This window comes from Hippopotamus amphibius, chromosome 12 (genome assembly GCF_030028045.1).
Source record: "Hippopotamus amphibius kiboko isolate mHipAmp2 chromosome 12, mHipAmp2.hap2, whole genome shotgun sequence".
Classification (NCBI taxonomy): Eukaryota; Metazoa; Chordata; class Mammalia; order Artiodactyla; family Hippopotamidae; genus Hippopotamus; species Hippopotamus amphibius.
The window spans coordinates 58594607-58618158 of NC_080197.1; the positions used below are offsets into that span (position 1 = coordinate 58594607).

At 47.0% G+C, this 23552-nt stretch overlaps 1 protein-coding gene and 1 non-coding gene across 3 annotated transcripts; both read left to right on the forward strand.

Moving 5' to 3' along the window:
- The first annotated feature begins 1619 nt into the window (after positions 1 to 1619).
- On the forward strand, positions 1620 to 1726 carry LOC130834278 (U6 spliceosomal RNA). Its single transcript, XR_009048659.1, has one exon. It is a non-coding gene; the product is annotated as a U6 spliceosomal RNA (small nuclear RNA).
- Positions 1727 to 11504: 9778 nt separating this feature from the next.
- On the forward strand, positions 11505 to 16015 carry BHLHE41 (basic helix-loop-helix family member e41). Of its 2 annotated transcripts, XM_057703894.1 has the most exons (6): positions 11505 to 11944; positions 12534 to 13233; positions 13369 to 13432; positions 13754 to 13861; positions 14188 to 14299; positions 14770 to 16015. In XM_057703894.1, the coding sequence occupies exons 2-6, from the start codon at positions 13172 to 13174 to the stop codon at positions 15873 to 15875; spliced, it is 1452 nt and encodes a 483-aa protein (XP_057559877.1). In that variant the 5' UTR covers positions 11505 to 11944; positions 12534 to 13171; the 3' UTR covers positions 15876 to 16015. The 2 variants fall into 2 exon arrangements, with proteins under 2 accessions (XP_057559877.1, XP_057559876.1); XM_057703893.1 differs by having other exon boundaries at positions 11505 to 13233.
- Positions 16016 to 23552: the final 7537 nt, after the last annotated feature.

The window sequence follows — 23552 nt, forward strand, 5'->3', positions numbered from 1 at the left end:
CACAGAGGTCTTAGACACCTCAGAAAAAGAACAAGCTAAGAAACTGTCTTGGCTTTCTTAAAAGAATTCTGTGCTGATCAGCTATTTGGACCTGATTGAAGTATCTACACTTTTACTGGGCAATACAATACCCACTAACCACATGTGGCTATTTAACTCAAATTTCAATTCGTTAAAATTAAATTAAAAAATCAGTGCCTTAGTTAAACTAACCACATTTCAAAGCCTTAATAACCACATGAGGCTAGTGGCCACCATACTGGGCAGCACAGGTTATAGAACAGTTTCATCATCACAAAAAGTTGTGCTGAACGGCACTGATATAGAAAATGCTTTCCATATAGATGCTCTACATTATTAACCGAATGACCAAATTTTACCCTATTTTTTAAAGCTGAAAAGTTAAAAGAAATCAAAAATTTAATTTTCAGGAGAAAAGAAGCCACAAATAATTGCATATTTGGATATATTTAGATATTTAGTACACAAGGTAAAGACATACATCTTGGGCATCTCCTGTGTGTCAGACACAATATTACTCACCCTCACAACAGGTATACGATATCTTCACTTTATAAATAGTGAGGACACTGGGGTTTGCAGAAGTTCAAGGTAAAGGGCAAACAAGGGGTGGCAAAGTTTAACCTTGTGCTCAGAGTTTCAGACTCCAAAGTCCATGTTCCTCTGGCACCATGAACCTCTCTTCTCTAAAGAGAAGGCACAGATGGTGAATAGAAATGTTCCATTTTCCTCTGGATATTGGGGAGGCTGTTGTGCAGAGAGGCAGTGAAACGAGAGATTGTGGGCACTGACCGTGAACCTGGGCTCTGCCACTTACTAACTGGGTGAGGTGGGCGAACTGCTGCATCTCATGCCTCAGTTTCCCCTGTTTCTGAATGGCATCGTCACAGTTCCCGTCTCAAAGGACCACTGAGCAGTTAAATGAATTCATATTTGTAAAACACTGAAAGAGCATGACACCAAGTAACTGCTCCAAAAGTGCTTGCTGTTATTATTAAGGTAGATGGCATAAAGAAGAAATACATCAGAGTATCTTCCACGGCAAGCTAACAAAACTTGAAACTGAATTCAGCCATGTCATTCATTTAAGACCTGAACAAGACTTGACTTTACCACAAAGCATGGGCTGACAGCATCTCCCCCACATTCGTGCACAAATATGAGCTGTGCAACCTCTCAGAAGAGCTCTCTGAAGAGTATGGTTCAAAATCATATGGTTGTGGTCAGTACTGCCCATTTGCAACTTACACTTGCAATAAATCTACATCTCATTAATGGAAAATCACAGTGACAAGTCTGGCCTTGTATTGTTATTCGCCTGTTAGTAAAGGAAAGAATGATTGAAAGCAATAGGTTTACCTTTTGAACTTAACATGTGTTACCTAATCTATCAATTATTTTCAAACCATACTCTATGATCCCCATAAGTTTAACCAAGCAGCTAAAAGAGGGCAACAATAGCTTCCATTTACTGGTCACCTACTGTGCTGCAGGGGTTCGCCATGCAGTGTCGCCAACCTGCACAGAAAGCAGGCAGACGTCGGCACTGGTACCTCCATGTTACATTTGAGAAAAATGACCCATTAAAAACATGCCCAGTGCTCACTTCAGCAGCACATATACAAAAGTTGGAACGATGCAGAGAACATTAGCATGGCCCCCGTGCAAAGATGATGCGCAAATCCATGAACATTCCACATTTTTTGAAGAGGGAGAGCATATGGGGATATATGTATACAGAGAGCTGATTCACTTTGTTGTAGAGCAGAAACTGACACAACACGGTAAAGCAACTATACTGCACTAAAGATGTATTAAAAAAAAAATAACTTGCCCAAGGTCAGCTGGTCAGGGGAAACAACATTTGCATGGATGCAGGTCTCCTTGGTCTCAAAGCCAGAGCCCACATCGCTCTGCCACCATAAGCAGGAATATGAAATAATCTGAAACAAGAGAGAAGTATATGATGTGTCTATTTCATTACCCTCAGTATGTCTGAGGCAGAATTTCTAAAATATTAAAAAAAAACCCATAGATTCCAGAAAAATCATTAGCATTACTATCCGAAGTCACCATAGGCTCTGGATTTTAAGGGCTGGATCACCAAGGACAACGAGGATGGCTCAGCAGGTGTGAACTCAGACCCAGGCCCGCGGACTGCTCGCCATTCCCAGGGCTGGGTTTGATTCGCATCGTCTTTGTTTTGCAACCTCATGAACGGGAAAACCAGCGCTGTCTGTCTGAATACACAAGGAGGAGAAAGACACTTCTGAGTTTCTGCAAGTGTGAGCGCCAGGAATTAATGCAAAGTTGGTTTGGGGATGAGGGTGGACGTGGTCCTGCCCCTATTTCCAGACTCTCAGGAGCACGACGAGCCACCCCAAGGAGAACCCCCCCTCCCCCATCAGCAGCATCTCATGGCGACCTGGCTTCTGTCTCCCGCGTCTTGCTGCGCTCTCTCTGGCTTCACCGACCCCTCACTTCTTGTCTCCTCTGTGCTACCAGTCTGGCATTCTGATGGCTTGGCTTCACGGGCTCCCCACCCGCCCACTTTGTTCCACAGTCCGAGGCTTGACTCCTGCACCCTGGCACAGTGCTGGTTTCTTTCTGCACTCCTGGTAACCTAGCTCTCTGGCACCACCTCAAGACCCCCTCCTGTGATCCCTTCAGCCCAGCAGACCTGTAAACACAGCCGGCCAGGCCAAACTCTGCATCCCCTCCCCACCTCTGGCCTCAGAGAGCCGTGCCCTGGGTGTCACTTCACCCGCCCACGGTCTCCAGAGCACCTGTGAAATTCAGCTGGGCTAGTCCCAGACCCTGATGTCTGCCGCACCCGTGCACACTGTGAAAGGAAGTAAAATTCTGTGAGTGAAAAACGCCAACTTACCAAGACTTGTAGACGGTATGCTGGCCGAGTTTACTGAATTCTGGGCACAGAACATGTCCATCCTGGCACAGTGACCAACAGGCATTCCAGAGGCACGGGCCCTACACCCCAACAGAACTGCCCACCACTCCGCTAAAGACCCTGCCAGGTTCCTGGGGTTCCTGCTCTATCAGAAGCACCTGACGATCTTATATGCTACCTACTTCCTGACCTTCACATGCCTGGTGAGGCCAAGAAAAACATATGCAGCACCCCCAGTGCAGGGGCGGTGCCCCAGCCCATCAGAGCTGCATCAGTGTGGAGAAGTCCCAGCAGGAGGATGGGAAAGTAGGAGCCAACACCACACTCCCCACCTCCTGCACCTATGAGGACCCTTCAAATGATAAGTGGCTGGGTTATGACTTGTCCTTCAAGACTTTCACTGGAACAAGGCTTCAGCTCAGGTGACACCTGAAGGATGAGTAGGAGGAAGAGAGTTGAAGGGAGTTGGGGATGAGGGAGAAAAGCATTTCAATCCGTTGGGAAGTTGGGACAACATTAGTGAAGGGCCTGAAAGACCAGGATAGATTAAAAAAAGAAACACTGAAAGAACTTGGCATGCTGGAGTCTACAAAAGAAGTAGAGAAATGAGAGATGACACAGAGGATGTGGACAGTGGCCAAGTCACACACGGTGTCTCTCAGGCCATTCAAGAGTCTTTGTTTTTATTTTTATTCTAACCTGATGGAAATGGGGAACAAAGGGTTTTGATCAAGGGAAAGACATGGACAGAAAGATTACTCCGGTCACAGCGTAGAACTGAGTGAGGTGTGGGGGAGGGAGAAGGCAGGCCTACCCAGTGGATATGGGGGTGAGATGTCTGCTGTCAACTCTACCCCAGATCTACTGCCCTCCCCACAGGCTCTCATCACAGGCAGGACATTTGGGAACGGCATTTTGCCCTCTCTCTTGCCCACAGCGTTCCAGTTCAGATGATGCCAACGAGAGGCCCTTGTGCAAGAGGCAGAAAGTGGAAGAGACACACCATGTTCCTCTAGCGGCGTCAGCAGCTGTATGCAGATGTGAGGTTCACCCTGGCTTCCAGGCAAGCTCCTGCAAGTCAGCCTCTTCAGCAACGCAGGCAGCTGAGCTCAATGGCATTCAGGTTTTCCTGAGATTCCTAACTGTCAAGATTTCCTTAATGTTAGTAGCTGTTTTTCCTTGATTGCCCCAGCTTATGGAGCCAAAGGTTACCTATGCTTCTAATCCCCTTTGTTAAATCCCCCCTACTTAAAATACCTAGAGTGGTTTCTGTTTGCCTTACTCAACCACAACTGTTAAGAAGTTCTTACAGTATTGGGAGTGAGAAATTACGGGGGCTCGGTCTAGGACCTAGGCAACGAAGATTTGAAAAAAATAGGATGAATTTAACGTACATTTAAGAAATGGCATCTACAGGACATTGTTATTAACTGGATGGGGGGAGTAAGGGAGATGAAGGGGTCCAAATAACGACCAAGTTTTTGGCTTTGAGGGTCATGCAGTCTTGCTAAATTTGCCATCCAGTCCATGTAGCTGGAAGGAGTCTGGACATCAGGCTGCCCCCAAGAGGCCAGCCCTACCAAGGCTCCTTTCCAGACTGAAGGGTGAGGCCAAAGAAGGAAGTCAACAGGGAAGAAGATGTGCCCTTTTGCTGGATGTGAAAATCTATGCCCTGGAGGCCAAGGGCCATTGTAATAGCTTATCATCTTTTTCAAAACTGCTCCAACCTGTTCCAGAGCAGAGGAAGTCAGTTAAGCCAAGGTCTGTCCAAATCTTCCCCTAAAAGGAGGCTGCTAGGGCAATGACCAAGCAGCCGGGGTCAGGGTGAGGGCTGAGCGACTGGGGTGGAGCCGGAGCTTCTTACTGGAGACTACAGAGGATGTGGAACACCAAGGAGGCAAACCAGCTTTTAAGCCACAGGGCAAAGTTCATTTTTTTTAAAATTTCATTTATTTATTTGTTTATTTTATTTATTGGCTGCACTGGGTCTTCATTGCTGCAGGTGGGCTTTCTGTAGTTGTGGAGAGTGGGGGCTACTTTTCACTGCAGTGCACGGGCTTCTCATTGTGGTGGCTTCTCTTATTGCAGAGCACAGGCTCTAGGCACTCAGGCTTCAGTAGTTGTGGTACATGGGCTCAGTAGTTGTGACGCATTGGCTTAGTTGCTCTGTGGCATGTGGGATCTTCCCTGACCAGGGCTCAAACCTGTGTCCCCTGCATTGGCAGGCAGATTCTTAACCAGTGCACCACCAGGGAAGCCCCACAGGACAAAGTTTAGATTCAACTACCAAAGAGAGCAGGTTCAAATACTAAGCTACGAGAAGAGAAGATCCCAATATATGTCACAGGAGATGGAGAATCAAAGGCAGAGCAGATCAAGAGCATATAAAGTTGTATATGCTTGGAGGGGGTGGGTGTTGAAGGGGGCGTTCCCACCAACATCAGGAAGTAGGGGCAAATTGCAGGAGGATAACGATGGTCTTGACAGCTTATGGGGGCAGAGCAGATAGTATTTTACTTGCCATCTTTCCAGTCAGGCATGTTTTGATTACAGGAGGGCAAGGCTACACTTTCTGGAATGATTTCTAAAGTGTATTCCATAGAAGCATAGCTGTAAATGTATCTCAAATGCGCCAAAAAGGAGGCATCTGAGTACTGCCTTTGGAGCTTGAGAAGGCTTTAGGATAACTACTCCGCTTCCTTAGTGATCTCTCCTCTTTGAGAAATTACGATCCATTAAATTGTAAGGTTGTTGATGACAAGATTCCACACTGAATCCCTAATGCCCCTCACAGCGCACAATAAACATCAGTTTAACAGATGAAGACAGAATAGCAGATTCAAGACACTGGGTAGCTTTACGCAGTGGGCTAACCACAGCCTCTATCCGTGTGTCCATCTGTGGGGAAATACAGCCTGAATTCCCATTCGAATGTCAGGAACACCACTCCAGAACTAGAATGGGATCAAGAATGGCCCCTCTCACCGTCGACTTCATTTCTCAACAACCCCTCTGGTGATGGCTCCCATAGCCTGGAGAAAGGGAGGTGAAAGTCTCGGCTGTGGGACCCCTTTGGGGGCTTAAGGGAGAAGGTGGCTTTAGAACCCTAAGGCTTCTGCCGGTGACAACGCGGGGAGCACACTTCAGGTCCCCGTTCCCTGTTGCCTGGGGAAAAGATAAGTTATCTAAAATCTCGAAACTTGAGTTTGTCCATCTATACAGTAGAGTTAGTGGTGCCTCATTCAAAGAATGGAGAGAATAATGTTTGTAAGACACCTGCCTTAACACCTGTCCACTAAAATGTTCCAAAGCTGTGTTCTCTTCCAGAATTCACCTCCCAATACCAGCCTTAGAGACTGGCCCTGCTGCTCCCATTCTGCTGCACTCACCTACCTCTTCTTTCCTCCTTCATCTGCTCCAGAACCCAACACAATCACAAGGGTCTTCTCCCAATCTCCAGACTCCAAAGCCGTTGTATCCTATATCGGTGCGTCTCGAAGTAGATGAAGAGCCAAATGCTAGCTCCCTTCAGGTGGGAACTAGCAGAGGGTGTATTCCTGCTGGAACTTGCGCTCCTCAATTCAAATGCTGGGGGCAGAAGGCATAGCTGAGGACAGATGCCACTACATTAAAAGGAAGACAATCATTTCCCAGAGAACATGCAGCTGCAATTTGCATTCTACAGGAAGTAGAACAGACCCTTTTAAGTTCCCTCCCCAAGCAGATTTCTACAATTATTAGAACTTAAAAATACAGATGTTAAAGACCATGTGCTTAAGGACTTAGTTAAGTATGGGTAACTGCAGATGGAAAGACAAAATTTTCTGAAATTGGTATTAAATATCCTCATACAATAAAGGGACACTGCCAACACATATGGCATAGCGGAGAAAAAAAGATCCACTGATGAAAAAAAGAGAACCCAAACAAGCCATTTCCTTTAATTGGACCACCACAGAGATGGCCAGTGCCAACCCAATATCCATTCTCTGCTCCCTCGTTACTAAAGAACGCCCTACATTGTTGGGGGAGTCTTAAATAAAAAACTGTATTTCTAGTCCCTTGTGATAGGATTGGACAAAGCAGAAGTCACTGGGTGGAGCTTATAAGAAAGGCTCTTTAGAGGAGACCCTGCTCAGTTGGTAGACACCCTTTATTCTTCCCTGCAGGAGCTCCAGCAGCCATCTCATGCCTATGAGGCAATCTTGAGGCTGGATGGAAGCTGGTGTAGAATGGACCATAAGTCTGGGATAGTGTTGGCACTATTACTACTTCACATTGCCCTGGACTCCTTTCCTCCAGACTTCTTTTATGGGATCAAAAAAGAAATTCCTAATTTGTTTAAGCTGCTGTTATTTTGGCTCAAATGCAGTTCTTAACTGATACTCACACCTAGCCTAGGTTTCCATTAGTTTCCTTGTGAGTGAGGATTATAAGTTAATATCAGGAACATATTACTTTTTTGGTAATTATATATGAATTCTTGCTTTAATTAACTATTGAATAAAATTTATACCAATAGTTCTAAGTGTAGATTAAATCTAGTCTTTTGTTGCCTTTATAAGGTGCCAGACTCTGCTGCAGACAGCTCTCTGCACTGGGCGGACACCATCTAAAAATGGATTCAAGGGCCATGCCCCTAATGGGCAGATGAGGTAAGTGGCCGTTTAGTATATCTTATTCCTATTTGCGTTTCACACGATAACACAAACATACATCTCTCTGAAGCATTTCTAAGGATTTTCATCAGCAGCAACAAGGGAAACACAGGAGTTAAAAGGTCCCCTCTTCATACAGCCTCTCTTGTTTCCACTATACAGCTAGGCCAGGAGAACCCAGAAAAAGGCAGGGATCACTTTGTGGAAATCCTTATGGATTTGTCATCTGTTCCTCATTCTACTTTTCCTGTCTCACTCTGGATCAACCTCAATCAGTATGAGGAGCACCTGGGCATGGGAGGGACCAGACAGATACTTAAGGAGACAAGAACCAGGGGGATCCCCCTACCGTGGTCTTAGGCTTGGCTCTCCCCTAGTTGTCTTTTGTAGGTAAGAACTCCAGGAACATTGGGCATAGGTTACATTTGGGACCACATGCATAAGTGTTTGTGATGATCACAAAACCACAGATCATTTCAGTAGTAATAAAATTCATTTCCTATACTTAATATTACCTGATACATGGTGCTATGCAAAGACTAATAAGTGTATAAACCTCTTGAGCAACGTTACATAAATATAAAACATGATTCATGCGTATGTTTACAACCACAAAGACGTATTAATTGGTAGCCTACAGAAAGACTGAAGTTCTTTTACAAATTAAACAGGGACACTTGTGCTAATTTGCTGAGGGTGCAACTAGAAAACCCAGCCTCCTATTCTGGGATTTTAAATCTGGTGCCTTCAGCAAATAGCATTATCAGTGATTTATAGTCATATTTGACTTCTGGTGAATAGCAGTGGGGCTTCTCTCCTCCTAAGATCCTCCTGTGACGTGGTGTCCTTCCTCCTGTGGTGCGCCTGACAACACTAACCTTTCTCCCCTGAGAGCAGTGTACACGCCCAAAGGAGGGATTCCAAGAGGCTTCACACACCCCTGATCTATCATCTCACTCTGGTCCCTGCCCTCCACGGCCCCCACCTTGACTTTAGCATCAACCTTCAACTTTTTCTGCTAGATTTTCTTAAGCTGACTGATGAAATTTTTGATGTGAAATGATGTAGAATGGCTAAATTCTTGTCCACTACCCAAAACGCAGGTGATTAAGAAAGGCATCTGCACACCTGAGGCTGCATCTTCACAGCAGTACAGGCAGGAGGCTCCGCACCTCTGGGCACACCTGGGGCCTTCAGGCCATTAGAGATGCACAAGTAGTATGTCCCAAACACCCTAGTCACCTCTCCAGGACAGTGGCAAAGCTTGTAGAACCCTAAAAAGGCAGAAAACCTCTTCTCCATGGCAACTTTAATCCTCTCAGGAGAGTTTGCTTTCTGTTGGAAATTCAAGACTTTGCAGGCAAAGATGATAAGACCTTCCAAAGTCACAAGGTGGCTAGAACGAAAGTTGGTCTTAGAATACTTAGGCAAGGGTGAGGGGAGAGGGGCGGGACCTGGGGTAACTGTTCCCTTTAATTAGAGTCTCTATAGGTAGTGATTTCCCTACTTAACCAAAAAAAGCAATGGAAGCAGCTTTCCCCCCACCATTAAAAGGAGAAAAATGGGTATCTTTAATTGAAAGCAAAGCATCACAAAATTCTTTAATTATAGGCTCAAAGGGGGTTTGAGCTCATCTTTTAGCTCCTTGGCTTTCAGCAGGACGGTATTAAACCTTCCTAAAAAGATAAGACTCAACCTATTTTTAAACGTACCCAAAGAGGACATTCTAGTCTTCTGTTCCTTTGTTAGACAGGGGAATTTTTTTCCCTTTCTAACCTCACCACAGGTGAACTTCCCTGTTACTAACCTGAGCCTTCACATTAGAGTTTGGCTTAGTTTTCTCAGTGGAAATGAACAGCTGTTCACCATTAGCCTTTTTCTAAACTGTACGTCCATCTGTCCATATATATGAAATTGTAACAATTAATTAAGATATTTGGGTTTAAATCAATACATTTGGAGCTAGATGCCAACAGAATTACTTACTGACAAAAGACTGCCATCCTCCTTTTTTTCATATCTTCTTCTTTCTCTACTTCAAACTCCAATACTAACATTTCTTCCTTCCCCATCTTTATTCCAACACATTTGTACACACACACACACTACAACAAATGTACACATACACACTACAACAAATGTGCACACTCACACTGGTAAATTAAAAACATCCCTGAAACAGTTAGCTAACACTTAGATCTTGACCCTCACTGTTCACATCAAGGGGTAATAGTGAAGGGCTCAGGCACTGGAGCCCACTGTCTGCTTAAATCCTGGCTCTGGAACCGTGGGCATATTTTGTAATCTCCCTATGTGTCTATTTTCTCATCTGAGGAATGGAGACAATAATAGTATCTACCTTATAAGACTGTGGAAAGGATTCATGAGTTACTACATTAAAAACCCTTAGAATGCTGTCTGGTACTCCAATCATAGATGGTATATATTTGTTAGCTATTGTTACATCCTCCTTGCAGCAAAGGGACATTCGGAGGCCCGACATTCCAGAAGGCAAAAGTCTGACAAAGAAAAGAGTAGGACTCAAGTTCAAGAGGCACTAAAATAAGCAAAAAGAGTTGATCAAGGTGAGAAATTTAAAAAGACAAAAAGCAAATAAGAGAACAAAAGCTACAGGGAAAGAGTAAAAGCAGATATTTAATGGGGGAAAAGGTAGAAAAAAATATAAGGTGGGAAAAAAGAAGAAAAGTAAAAGGGAAACAGGAGTAAAAAGATGGGCAGGAAAAAGGAAAAAGAAGGACTGAGAATAACAAAGGAGACCAAACATTAGAAAAGACTCCACTTACAGCTTGAGCTGGGTACCAGGAAAAGAAAGGAGTGAAACAGAAAACAGAAATAGTGGAACCGAAGAGATGGGGAGAGGAGAGAGAAAAGTGGTAACAGGAAAGGCTTTATTGGCAGCAAGGCCTCTTTGTCTTTGAATTAGGGGAAGTTTACATCCAAAATTAACACACCTCTGATCTGCTAGACTTCCTTCCCAATTCCTCCTATTGCCTTAGAGTCTGCCCCAGACTTGCTCCCTAAGGTCTGCCCTGATCAGCTGTCTGCCTTGCATCTGGTCCGCTGCTCTACCGACAAGGCCAAGATGCAGTGATCCAGTCTTCACTTCATTTTCTCTAAATACTCTAGCCATCCTTTTCAAGTGAAAATTTATCTCTAGAGCAAATATTTACACCCTCTTCCTCCTCCAACCGTCAAAAACCTATAAGGGAAGCTGGTATTTCATTTAAAAAAATTATTCACCTTGACGACACCCTCCCCAGGCTCCTTTGCTTTTTTTGGGAGGTGGGGGTGGGGGTCTCAAATTAGAACGAGAGGACAAAATGATACAGTGCTGCAGGGGTATGCCGCTTTTAGGACTACAAACTGTCCTTCCCACCAAAGGGAATTCATCACCCGATCACCTGAAAACAAGAGAGAGGCTGGCTCCAAGTATAAAGTAACATTAGTATTTAAAAAATACTTTTTTTTTTAAGGCTTATTAAATTGCCTGTTTGGTGCAAAATACGCCTCCCTCTTGGAGGTAGTCGAGAGACCTTAAAGGGCCCTCTAAGCAGCCGAAGTGGACGGACGGCGAGCGTCTCCCCACGCCGTGGTGAGCTTGGGCCGCCGCCGCCTCCGGAGTCACGAAGCCAGACGCGGCGCGTCTCCGCCCAGGACTCGGGAGACTGCAGCAGCGCGGCCGCTGCCCCGGCGGCTCCCGGAGGCGGGGGAGAGACGCGACTCCCGCAGACACGTGACCTCCCAGCCGCCGCCTCCCGCGACCCAGATCCGTCCCCGGAACCCGCGCTCGGCGGGGCGGGCCGGGAGACACGTAGCGACGGCCCCAGTCCCCGCTGCGCGCCGGTGCGCGTGCCTTCGCCGTACTTCTCTCCTTGGTTCACGTGCCACTAGCAATAATGAATGTGTCGGGGATCACCCGGGAGAATGCAGGAAGAAAAGGCGTTTGGTTTGATATCTGTCTACCTGTATAGAGAGATTAATATCTATTCTCTCCATCCCCGCCGTGGCAGACCCGAGTGGCGGCAGCCGGGCCGGAGACCTGGGAGTCCCGCAGGACGCGCTTTCCCCACCCCGGCCTCCAAGGCCCCTTGCCCTCCGCTGCTCCAGGCGGCAGGGGCAGTGCGCAACTGCGGGCACCTCCGGGTGACTCTCACTAGCAGTGAGTCACGCTCCCGGGATGCCTCTGGGGAAAGGTAGCTCGGCTCGTGCTGGCCTGTGCTTTCCCCGCGCCGGGAGCCGCGGCTGCTGGGCGGGCGAGCGCGCGCGCGCGCACGGCTTCTCCGCGCAGTGATGTGGCAGCAGCCGCGGGTCGGATCACGTTGCTGGCCCTGTGCTGGTACCGGTTTGAGACAGGATTAAGGAGGGAGGCTGTGGCGGTGCCAGCGGTAGTAAACGTGGGCTCTGCACACTCCCGGCGTCGCTTATCGCACGAGGGGGGAGGGGGCGAGGAAAGCACGCAGCGCCACCCAAGGCGCGGAGGGGCGGCGGAGTTTCGCCCTCGAGTGATACTGCTGCATTGCTTCTCCGCGGTAGCCCCTCTCGTGCCACCCCATCCTCTCCCCGTCCCTCCCCGCCGCGTTCCTCGGGGAACGCCAGAGGCCCCAAACGTCGTCATCTGCGGCTGTGATTAGTGGCACCGCAATTCCGGCTGCTGCGGGAAGTTTGGGTGGCCCAGGGACACCGTGTGGCCGCAAGACACTTGGATTGCGACATTCTGACCCACTGGCTACATTTTCATGTATTTTAAATCCTTCACAGGGAGCGGATTTCAGGTTGTCCCTTTTCGGGGCAACCTCCAATCAGGGCTAAGGGGTACCCCCGGCCACCGAGCGGTGAGCAAACAAGTCTCTAAATAGTCCTTTGGGACTGAAGTTGACCCACCGCGAATTCTCTTTCTCTTTCCTTTTTCTGGTCCAAACCAACAGCACAGTCGCTGGAAAAGCAAAAAGCCACGTTCACGTTCCTGAACCGTAATGACGGACGGATTGAGGGAGTCGCACTTCCGAGCCCAGGAAGCCCTGGCTGCCCCGCACCCCCGGCGCCCCCTCCCACTCCCCAAGCGGACAGCACTGCCCTCGGGAAGATGAATAGCTTGGCTGAAGTTGTTTTTCCTTTCCGGTGGCCCTGATCAGGTGTCCCCGCCCCCTCCCGCCGTTCGCCTTCCCTCGCAGCCTTCTCCCGACGCCCCCTCCCGGCCCGGCCCCTCCTCCCCCGCCCCCCTCCGGGCTGGACCGCGGATGGTACGTTCCGCACGTGAGCTGGGTGCTGGTCTGGCCGGCGACGCGCGTGCCCTGTGGCCAAACACTGCCCGGAGTGAGAGCAAACTACCAGCGCAGTGGGGCTGGCGCGAGTGTGCGTGCGTGTGTGTGCGTGTGTGTGCGAGAGAGCGAGCGCGGTGGGAGGGGGGGACCAACTGCTTCACACTTTCAACACTGCACTGAAGAGGGAGAGAGAGAGAGACTGGAGACGTACAGATCCCCCAAGATCTCCCAAAGCTACCGTCCCACAGATTATAGAACAGAACCCCAAAAATCGAAACAGAGGAAACGGACAGCGATTGAACATGGACGAAGGAATTCCTCATTTGCAAGAGAGACAGTTACTGGAACATAGAGATTTTATAGGGTAAGGTGCACGCACCCTTGCGAATATCTGTCTAGGCTTCAGTTTGATTTTTTTCTTCTCCAGAAAGTGGTATGGAGCGGGCGAGGGCAGAGCCCCTCCCCGAATGGGTGCCTGATGCTTATTTCTGTTTTGCAGACTGGATTATCCCTCTTTGTATTTGTGTAAGCCCAAAAGGAGCATGAAGCGAGACGATAGCAAGGTAAGTGTAAGTTTCCGATGTTGCCCATAACCTGCCTGGATAGTTAATTAGGGCCATTGATTTCACAGCGAAGCTCTGCCCGCAGATATATTCCAGCCCTTGAGCTTCCCCAATTGTGCATTTTAAGTGGTTTGCTGGATACTCTCAGGGGGAGATTAAACATCATACCTGAATTTAAATTGCATTTCGGAACAGTCCAGAGGAAAGAGGTGTCTTGGGCATAGCTCCTCACATAGTATGGGGAGGGGGCGGTATTGTAATATCCCGTAAATGCATGTTTAGCTTATTGTTTTTTCTCTTCCATGACTCTCATGTATTAAGGATACCTACAAATTGCCGCACAGATTAATAGAAAAGAAACGAAGAGACCGAATTAATGAATGCATTGCCCAGCTGAAAGACTTACTGCCCGAACATCTAAAGTTGACAGTAAGATGCACATTTTTATTCTTTGCTACTCTCCAAGGGCATGTTAATAGCCTGGTACTGCTCCCAGAGATAGAAGAATAAATGTAAATATCAGATGCCTTACAACTTGTGCTATAGTGTAGAGTTTCCTGCAAACTCAAGAGTAGGTGTTCACAACTGAAGGCAAGATATCATTTATAACCTGTATTGTGGAAAGCTCAATAAGTATAGGAATAGTACTTCTTTCAAAGTGTTGGCTTAAGTTGCTGTGCTGAATGGAGAGCCAATGAAGCCAAATGTGTGTTTTTAAGTAACCAAGTGCCCCCTTCTTTTTTGCACCACTGCAGACTCTGGGGCATCTGGAGAAAGCGGTAGTCTTGGAATTAACTTTGAAACACTTAAAAGCTTTAACAGCCTTAACGGAGCAGCAGCATCAGAAGATAATTGCTTTACAGAATGGTAAGTCAGTTCAGGGAGGCCAACCCACCCCATGAAGCTGGGCAGCCCACAGAGGAGCAGTGTTAGGACTCTTCCCCCACCTCCACCTCCTTCCCGGGGCCCACGGGCTCACTTTCATTTGTTAAATTGCTTATACTTTCCTTTCATTGGAAAGAGCCCATTTCCCGAAGCATCCTAAAGGCTTTCAGCAGAACTCAGAAGAATCAGATTTTTATTTAAAGTGGCGGCTGCGCCCTCTCCACTTCGGTTTTTCAGCTGGGAGTAGAGCGCCCCCCTGCTCCCCACCCCCGCTATTCCCCACTCCTCCCACCTCTCAGCAACCGGTGGATTATATCATTCGAATACGGAGGAAAAGCCGAGATCACTTTAGTCAATGCAAGGCCCACGTGATAAGCAGATGCTTTAACGTCGGTATTTTTCTTCTTGCCTCCGTTCCTCTGTTCCCCACCCCCACACCTTCCTCATCCTAGGGGAGCGATCTCTGAAATCGCCCATTCAGTCCGACTTGGATGCGTTCCACTCTGGATTTCAAACATGCGCCAAAGAAGTCTTGCAATACCTCGCCCGGTTTGAGAGCTGGACGCCCAGGGAGCCGCGGTGTGTCCAGCTGATCAACCACTTGCACGCCGTGGCCACCCAGTTCTTGCCCACCCCCCAACTGCTGACTCAACAGGTTCCTGCGAGCAAAGGCACCGGCGTGCCCTCGGCGGCCGCCCCCGCCGGGTCCGGGGCCGCCCCCGGCCTGGAGCGCGCCGGGCAGAAGCTGGAGCCCCTCGCCCACTGCGTGCCGGTCATCCAGCGGACTCAGCCCAGCGCCGAGCTCGCCGCCGAGAACGACACGGACACTGACAGCGGCTACGGTGGCGAGGCCGAGGCCCGGCCGGACCGCGACAAGGGCAGAGGCGCGGGGGCGAGCCGCGTCACCATCAAGCAGGAGCCCCCCGGGGAGGACTCGCCGGCGCCCAAGAGGATGAAGCTGGATTCCCGCGGCGGCGGCGGCCCGGGAGGCGGCGCGGCGGCGGCGGCGGCCGCGCTCCTGGGGCCCGACCCGGCCGCCGCGGCCGCTCTGCTGAGACCCGACGCCGCCCTCCTCAGCTCGCTGGTGGCGTTCGGCGGAGGCGGGGGCGCTCCCTTCGCGCAGCCCGCGGCCGCCGCGGCCCCCTTCTGCCTGCCCTTCTACTTCCTCTCGCCTTCGGCGGCCGCCGCCTACGTGCAGCCCTTCCTGGACAAGAGCGGCCTGGAGAAGTACCTGTACCCGGCGGCGGCCGCCGCCCCGTTCCCTCTGCTGTACCCCGGCATCCCCGCCCCGGCCGCCGCCGCCGCCGCTGCCGCCGCCGCCGCCGCCGCCGCCTTCCCCTGCCTGTCCTCCGTGCTGTCGCCCCCTCCCGAGAAGGCGGCCGCCGCCGCCGCCGCCGCCGCGACCCTCCTGCCGCACGAGGTGGCGCCCCCTGGGGCGCTGCACCCCCCGCACCCGCACGGCCGCACCCACCTGCCCTTCGCCGGCCCCCGGGAGCCGGGGAACCCGGAGAGCTCTGCTCAGGAAGATCCCTCGCAGCCAGGAAAGGAAGCCCCCTGAACCCTCGCTCCCCTCAGGAGGGAGCAGGGTGCACGCGGAATAACGCTGTTAAGTTAAAACGCCCTTTCACGTTTTTAAAGGAGGAAGTGTAAGAGATGCACGACAGGCTTTTTTAAAAAAACAAAAACAAAAAACAAAAACACAGGTGTTTTGTGTACATTTGGAGTTCCTGTTTTGCTCACCGCCCACCACCCTCCACACACTAACATCCCTTTCTTGCCCCACCGGCTGTAAAAGAACCTCATGGATACCGGTTCTTTTCTCTCTAAAGAACTCCCCGTAATAAGTTTTGCCTTCTTTTAGGCCCCGCTCCATTGTCTTTTAAAACATAGAAGCGAATTCTCGAGGAAGTGAGAAGGGTCTGCTCTGGGAGTGAGCTCGTTGAGCCAGGGTAGGGGCAGGTGGCGGAGGAGCTGACATGGAACCGCAGGTAGCTGCTATCTGCCTGCGTCTCAAAGCTGTCCTGCTTGCTTTAGGAGTCTTTCCACAAACAGGAGGACCTTTTAGAATTCTACTTACTGTTCAGTATTTTATAATGTTCAGCTTTTTAAAAAGCGTATATTTTTCAAAGAGGAAGAGGTGAGGATGCGGTCACTTACGCTGCAGCCTATTCTGAAGTGGTTTGAATGGTATCTTAGTAACTTGCACTTGTTTGAAGAGATGCGCGGTTGGGCCGTCGTCAGAAATAAGTCAGGGAAGGAGATGGATGAGGAAGGCCAGAGTCATTCTCAGTACATTTGCTAGCACTTTATTGAGAAATTGACCATGAATCTAGTAACTCATCTCAATTTCATATATATATATATGAAATTGAAATTGAGTGCATCTATTCTCACCCTGTTGTTATTTAATCCATGTTTCTAAGTTTGTATCATCTTGCTGTTAAAAAACAAAAAAGAATGTGCACTGAACTTAAAAAAAAAAGAAAACAAGTCCAAACTGATTTATCCTGTATTTGTTAATTCGCAAAAGTGGAGGAGGAGAGCATAATACTGGTCAGTTTTGATTGGAAATGCTGTAAAGATGTGGAATGAAGCCCTGTGAGGCCTTCCTAGCTCCAAGTTTATGTATTTTCTGGAGACCAAACCAGATACCAGATAATCACAAAGAAAGCTTTTTTAATAAGGCTTAAACCAAGACCTTGTCTAGATATTTTTAGTTTGTTGCCAAGGTAGCACTGTGAGAAATCTCACTTGAATGTTATGTAAGGGGTGAGACACAACAGTCTGACTATGAGTGAAGAAAATATCTGGGTCTTTTAGTCAGTTTGGTGCATTTGCTGCTGCTGTTGCTACTGTTTGCCTCAAACGCTGTGTTTAAACAACGTTAAACTCTTAGCCTACAAGGTGGCTCTTATGTACATAGTTGTTAATACATCCAATTAATGATGTCTGACATGCTATTTTTGTAGGGAGAAAATATGTGCTAATGATATTTTGAGTTAAAATATCTGGGGGAAGATTTGCTGAAAAGTTGCACTTTTGTTACAATGCTTATGCTTGGTACAAGCTTATGCTGTCTTAAATTATTAAAAAAATAAATAAATACTATCTGCAAGAAACCAGCTGGTTTAGAAAAGTTTAGTATGTGAAGATAAACTAGAAATTATCTTTATATTCTAGTATTTCATCACTCCACAAATTCTATTACCTAAAATAAATATTGCCACGCTATTTTGTGATTTTAAAATTCTTACTAAGGAATAAAAACTTTAATATACGTACACTATGAGACTGTCTAATAATTAACCAGACATAATGGCTGCTCGATTAGTTTTAAGATATCTATGAATACAGGGATGAAAGTCATTTTACGTTCTCAGATACACAGCTTTATTTGTCATTGGCTTGATATCACACATTTCCAATCTCTTGCAAACCTCTAGGCTCTGGCTGTGTCTACTTGCTTGTTCCCAATGTATCTATATGAAAAGTGCAAAAGAAAAACCTACCCATCACTTGCATAGTTTGTTTACGCTAGACCCAGTTTGCTAATATTTTTATGATTGAAGGATATTTCGCTTTTCATCTTTGACACCAGATAACCTCTGTTGTGTGGTCTGGTGTTTCTCTTTCACTGGGTTCCACATAAATACTCTACCAGTTAGGGGTGGTTAATTTCTCAGTATATTTTAGCTTCTTAACCTTTATAAAATAGTCTGCTTGTGGGACTTTATCATAGAATTCAAGGAATAGAAATAATTATTTCTAGATTTTTCTCAAGTTTATAATCAAATTTGTGATTTGATACCACCTGTGTGAAGGATTGTCAATATTTAGTTTCAATGATGTTCTTCACAAACCCCTTGATTTTTGAAAGGTGTTGAAATAAGTCAAAATTTATGAGATGTAGAAAAAGTGCTCCCTCTGCTGACTTTATGGCAACCAAACTGCAAGTCATAGAAAGTGGAGCTGGAAGGAACCTCAGAGATCAGCTGTCCAGCCCCCTGCATTTTAAATATGAGAGAAATGAAGCCCATAGATATCAAGTATCTTCCCAAGGTCACACAGCTTCCTGGAGCCAGCACTAAAGGCCAGATCTGCTGTATCCCTCAGTGAACTACTTCCCACTACAGCATCTTGAACCAAATAAACCAAATTTGATTGGGCAGCATTCATGAAATGTCATGAATAAACCACACGAAAAAGAAATAAAAATTAACATTACAAAACCATGTAGGATTTTTGAGCATTGTAATTTACTGAACTTTAGAAAAATATTCTGTCCAAACCAGACTAATGGAAAAAAAATAGCATTTTAAATATTTTGAGCTATGTGTTAATGATATATTGTAATATGTTTCATAGCCAAAAAAGATGCAAAGTAAGTCAGAGGATAATAAATGTTTTAGCATTTGTATAATTTTGGTATAATAAAAAACCTTAGGGTTGGACCAGATTTTATAGATTAGTTATTTAGTCCAAATGCCTCTATATTAGCATGGTAATAATGTAAAGTTAGTGAGGATAGAATTACAAAATAATATTGTCTGTATTGCATCTGAAAATGTTATTTTGGTCATTGATTTATTTTAATGAACCAAAAGACTGGAGTCATTATAATTCACTAAGAAGGATTCTATATCTACAGCAGTCAAGTTTAGCCTAAATCCTCTGCAGTATATGTGATTTTTCAATATACGACAAATATGAATCGAGTAAATAATGTTTTACACGTATAATACCAATTAATTTTACATACACATCTCTCTTAGCAAAATTTATATTGAACTGATAAATATCCTTTCCTCCCGCAAAGAGTTAAACACATTTTTAAGGCGATAGAAGCTACATTTTAATAGCTCTTTAAAGAATGACTGGAGTTTTAGCTCCTATTAATTGTGAAAACTATTTTTCATTTAGTTCTCGGTTTCTGGCCATGCAGGCCATAACTTTTGTTAGTGTCCATTACCTAAGAGTTGTTCAAAAGTATGTCAGAGAAGCCTCAGGCGTTCCTGTCTGTGTCACAGGTCGATTCTGAACCTCTCCATGGGAGGTGATTGCCAGTTGAGATTCTGGGAAGACAAGGCTGGGCAGACTAGGGCCTTTTACTTTAGATAGAAATAAACAGCATCCTCAGGAACAGTTAAGCCCATTATAATGCCAAAAGCTGGCTGTACTACTGTGGTAATAGTATGTTATTTCAGAGAGCAGTATGATGTTTTCCATTAAACAACAATTCTTAATCTATTGGACCCTCACATCAACATATTTAGGCCCACACATTGTTCTAATTGTGCTGTTTTAAGTTCAAAATGGATATACAGTGCATGCTTAAGTCCAATGGAAGTTCCTGTGTTTCATAGCATTTAATAGGGGATTGACATGGCAAATTATCACATATTTTCTGTGATTAAGGTGGGATTTGTACTAAAACACATGTGCAGCATGTACTTTTTTAAAATGCTCCAGGAAAAGAGTCAGACATTTGTCTTAAATTGCGTTTCTTGCACTTGTTCAGTGATTCCATATTGAAAACACCAAACAAATGTAAAATTAAATCCTTTAAAAAGCTGATGTTTTAAAACCCTGAATTCAGTGATGCCCAATTTATGTAGCTTCAGGGAATGATATGTGCCCCCATGAAACAATGGGGAATCATGAAAGTTTCTATGTTCAGGTGCCAACATTGTTTTTTTTTTTCTGTTATTTTCCTACGAAAAGCTTAGTAAAATATGTTACATGTGTCTTAGGAAAAAATACCCTATTGAGAAAATTAACTTTTCTCAATAATTCAGGGTCATCATTATAAACATCAATTTGTACTATGCATGTCATCTGGGAGAACTGGCACCTGCACAAAATTCTTTTTGAGTTCTTATATCTGCTTTTTATAGGTTTTTCAGTCTCTTTACGCAGGGTCAGGCTGTCAGCTGTCACTTCTGGATGTGTCAGAGTGCCAGCCTCCAAGTCTTATCTGATTTGCTACTTCTGACTTACTGTGACCTGGGAAACCATTTAACCAAAACCACACCCATTTGAAATCCATCTAAAATTAGAATAAATAGGTTCTAACAGAGTACCCGAGGGGCATTTCTCTAAATTGTGTGAGCTTGTAGAATCAGTGACATGTTGATCATGCCAACGTTTTTTCTCCTTTTAACTTTCACATTCTCAGCAACGTTCCATATCAGAACACTTATGCAAAAGCCTTCAAACACTTTGTACATTTTTAATCATTTTCATTACATAAAAAATGGTCTTATTCCACTGAAACTACAAAATAAATTCCCATGCCAGAAGCATATTATTTGATTTGATGAGCACTTCTTTCTCCTAGGATGATAGAAATAGGGGACTAAGGGCCTTCAGTGAAAACTGATACTGCATTTTGATTCATGGATGACCCTGGACCCTGCTACTGGTGTGTCATCTCTGCCTCTGGGTTTTGGACATCTTGGGTGGTAGGTCCATCTAAAGCATTCTGGGGAACTGGCAGGAAGGATGTGTAGAATTTAGACACACCCACTGGAAAGCCTTTGGTGAGAGGTTTCAGACTCCCTGTGGATTGCAACACACTCCTTTTCCCTTGAGCCTACAGATTCAAGAAATAGTGGGTATGGTGATACAGGCATTTGTTTTGCTCCTACTATATGTGAGGTGCTGTGGTAGGTGCTGGATAATCAAAGATTAACAATCTCTGAGGATCTCAAAGTCTATTGGGGGTGAGCAACCCACACTAAAATAAATTACAATGCAACATAGTATGTGCTATGCAGTGGTGATTACAGTACTTGGGGGTGAAGGTTGCCAATTTCGTCTAGGTGGGCCAGAGAAGACCTTGAGAAGTAGCTGGACTTTACAGAAGGAACAGGAGAGTGAGTCCATCTCCAAAGAGAAGGCTCTGGCACACTCTGGACCTGTGCCAAGCACCAGGACAGTTTAATTGGTTTTATTTGACTTGCGGTCTGAGCAAGTACTTCCTAACTTCTCAGTCTCTTTATAGCTTGACTGCCATACTGACTCTCATCCGTCGTGTCCTCCTGAGGATCTGGACCATAAGGTGGGATTGAGGGGGTCACGATATTTCCTACTGCATGATAATATCTAATGAAAAAGATATCTATCTCACCTCACCCATCTATCTATCTGTCTTACAAAAGAAACTAAGTATGACTTCTCCTCCTTCAAGTAGGGGCATGATGATCCATGTTCTCCACTCAGTACTCCAAGGGGAAATGAGAGAGAGGAGCCCTAGAGGAAAACAAGGAATCTTAAAGCCTGTTTTTTGAAACGTCTGGGAGGAAGCTGAAGCAAACAACTATTCCAAGGTCACATAGCTCAGTAAGTAGCAGAACCAAGATTGGAACCAGATGTTTTTGGTTTCGAGTCCACTGTTCTTCACACTGTTATCCCACAGTATAGTAGTTAGGAGGTGATATGCTGTTTCCTCATGAAATGAGTTAAACTAGTCTATTCACGGTCTTAAGAGGCAGAGTATACGTTTTTGGTGGACAAGGAAAGATGACCACAGTCATAGCCTTTCCAACTTATGGCACAGAGCATGCAAAAATTATGATGGAGAAATTCTGGAGAAACAATTTTCAACAACCCCTACAAAGAACCATACAATTTTGCTGTCTACTCCATTTGGAGACATCCCCCAGAAATGTGTCCTCCTTGGTTTGGAAGTCCCCACGTGATCTGGTGATCTCTGCCTCTACCCCTCCGTACCTAGTGGTTCTATTCAACTCCCAAGGTTCTCCGTGAAAGAAGGGATCAAAGCAAGCCATGAATCTGGACAGAGGGAACCTTAAGAATTGAGGAAGTAGGAAAGAGGGCGATTTGCTGCAGTTTTTATATGGGGTATTTTTAGCGTGTTGTAAACTTTAGCTACGGTTTCAATTTGAAGACTTTTACATAGGAGTGTGCACATGTGTTTACATAGAATATCAAATGCCTCACAGCGGAGGTACTGAGGACCCGCCACATAACTCTGTAATAAACTTCGCTTTCATATACGACTCAGGCTCAGCAGTGTTTCAGAAATTAGTTTTAACAGGGGGACTTCAGCCTGGATCCAATTCCTGAAGACCTCAGTTACTTAGAGTAATCAGAAAATTCCCTCTGGTAGGACACTTTAAAGACACCCGCTTCTCTCTCCGTGATACCTTAAGCGGGTTTGATTTTCGCGTATACATTGTGTGAACAGGGCTTATCTGCATAGCTCTAATGTAGCTGTGTGATCCGCATGTGACCCAACAGGTGAAGAAACCTGATTATGTGCCCGCACCGTGGAGAGCTCTGCAGACACAAGTGGGCGCGATAAAGGATCTATTTCTGAGCTCTATGTTTGACATGTACTCGTTTAAAAACTGGAAAACCAACCCTAGTTCTGAAATCGCCGTTCGAGCGCTACGTGGTGGAGGAATTAAAGCAGAGGGGAATAATGTCATCAGCCTGGAGATTTTCAAGGAGCTCTAGGGCTGGAAAGAGAGAAGCATTCTCAGGTTGCCTAGCGATAAATCTGCGGATGATATCATTCTCTGGGAGCCCGGCCTACCCCTCCCGTCTCCGCCCCCCCACCCCGTCTCCGCCCCCCCACCCCGTCTCCGCCCCCCCACCCCGTCTCCGCCCCCCCACCCCGTCTCCGCCCCCCCACCCCGTCTCCGCCCCCCCACCCCGTCTCCGCCCCCCCACCCCGTCTCCGCCCCCCCCACCCCGTCTCCGCCCCCCCACCCCGTCTCCGCCCCCCCACCCCGTCTCCGCCCCGCCCCCCCGCCCGGTTTCCCTTCGTCCCTTCCCCCCCCCCTTTCCCCCTCTCCCACGCCCGGGTTCAAAGTACAGCCGCGCGGGGTGAGGGAGCCCGAGCGGGACACGGCGCGGTCACGTGCGGCCGCACATGTCGGGGCGCACGCTGCGCGGCACGTGAGAGGGGGCGGGGCGGGGCGGGGCGGGCCCCGGGAGGCTCCCGCGCACCGCCTTCTGCGCGTGCGCACTGGTCCCCGCGCCCACCTTTTCCCCCGAAACGGGCTCCGGGGAGCCGGCGGGCGGTCGGGTGGAGGGCTGCTGGGCCGAGGGCCCAGGGCGGGGCGGCCGGGCGGGGACGAGGACGCGCCCTCCCGACAGCTGCGCCGCACCCTGCCGCGCCGAGTCCTAGCGGGCCGCCCCGAGGTAGTCATTCCTCCCGAATTAAAGCTGGCTGTGACTCCGTGCTCCTCGAACCCTTCTGACACAG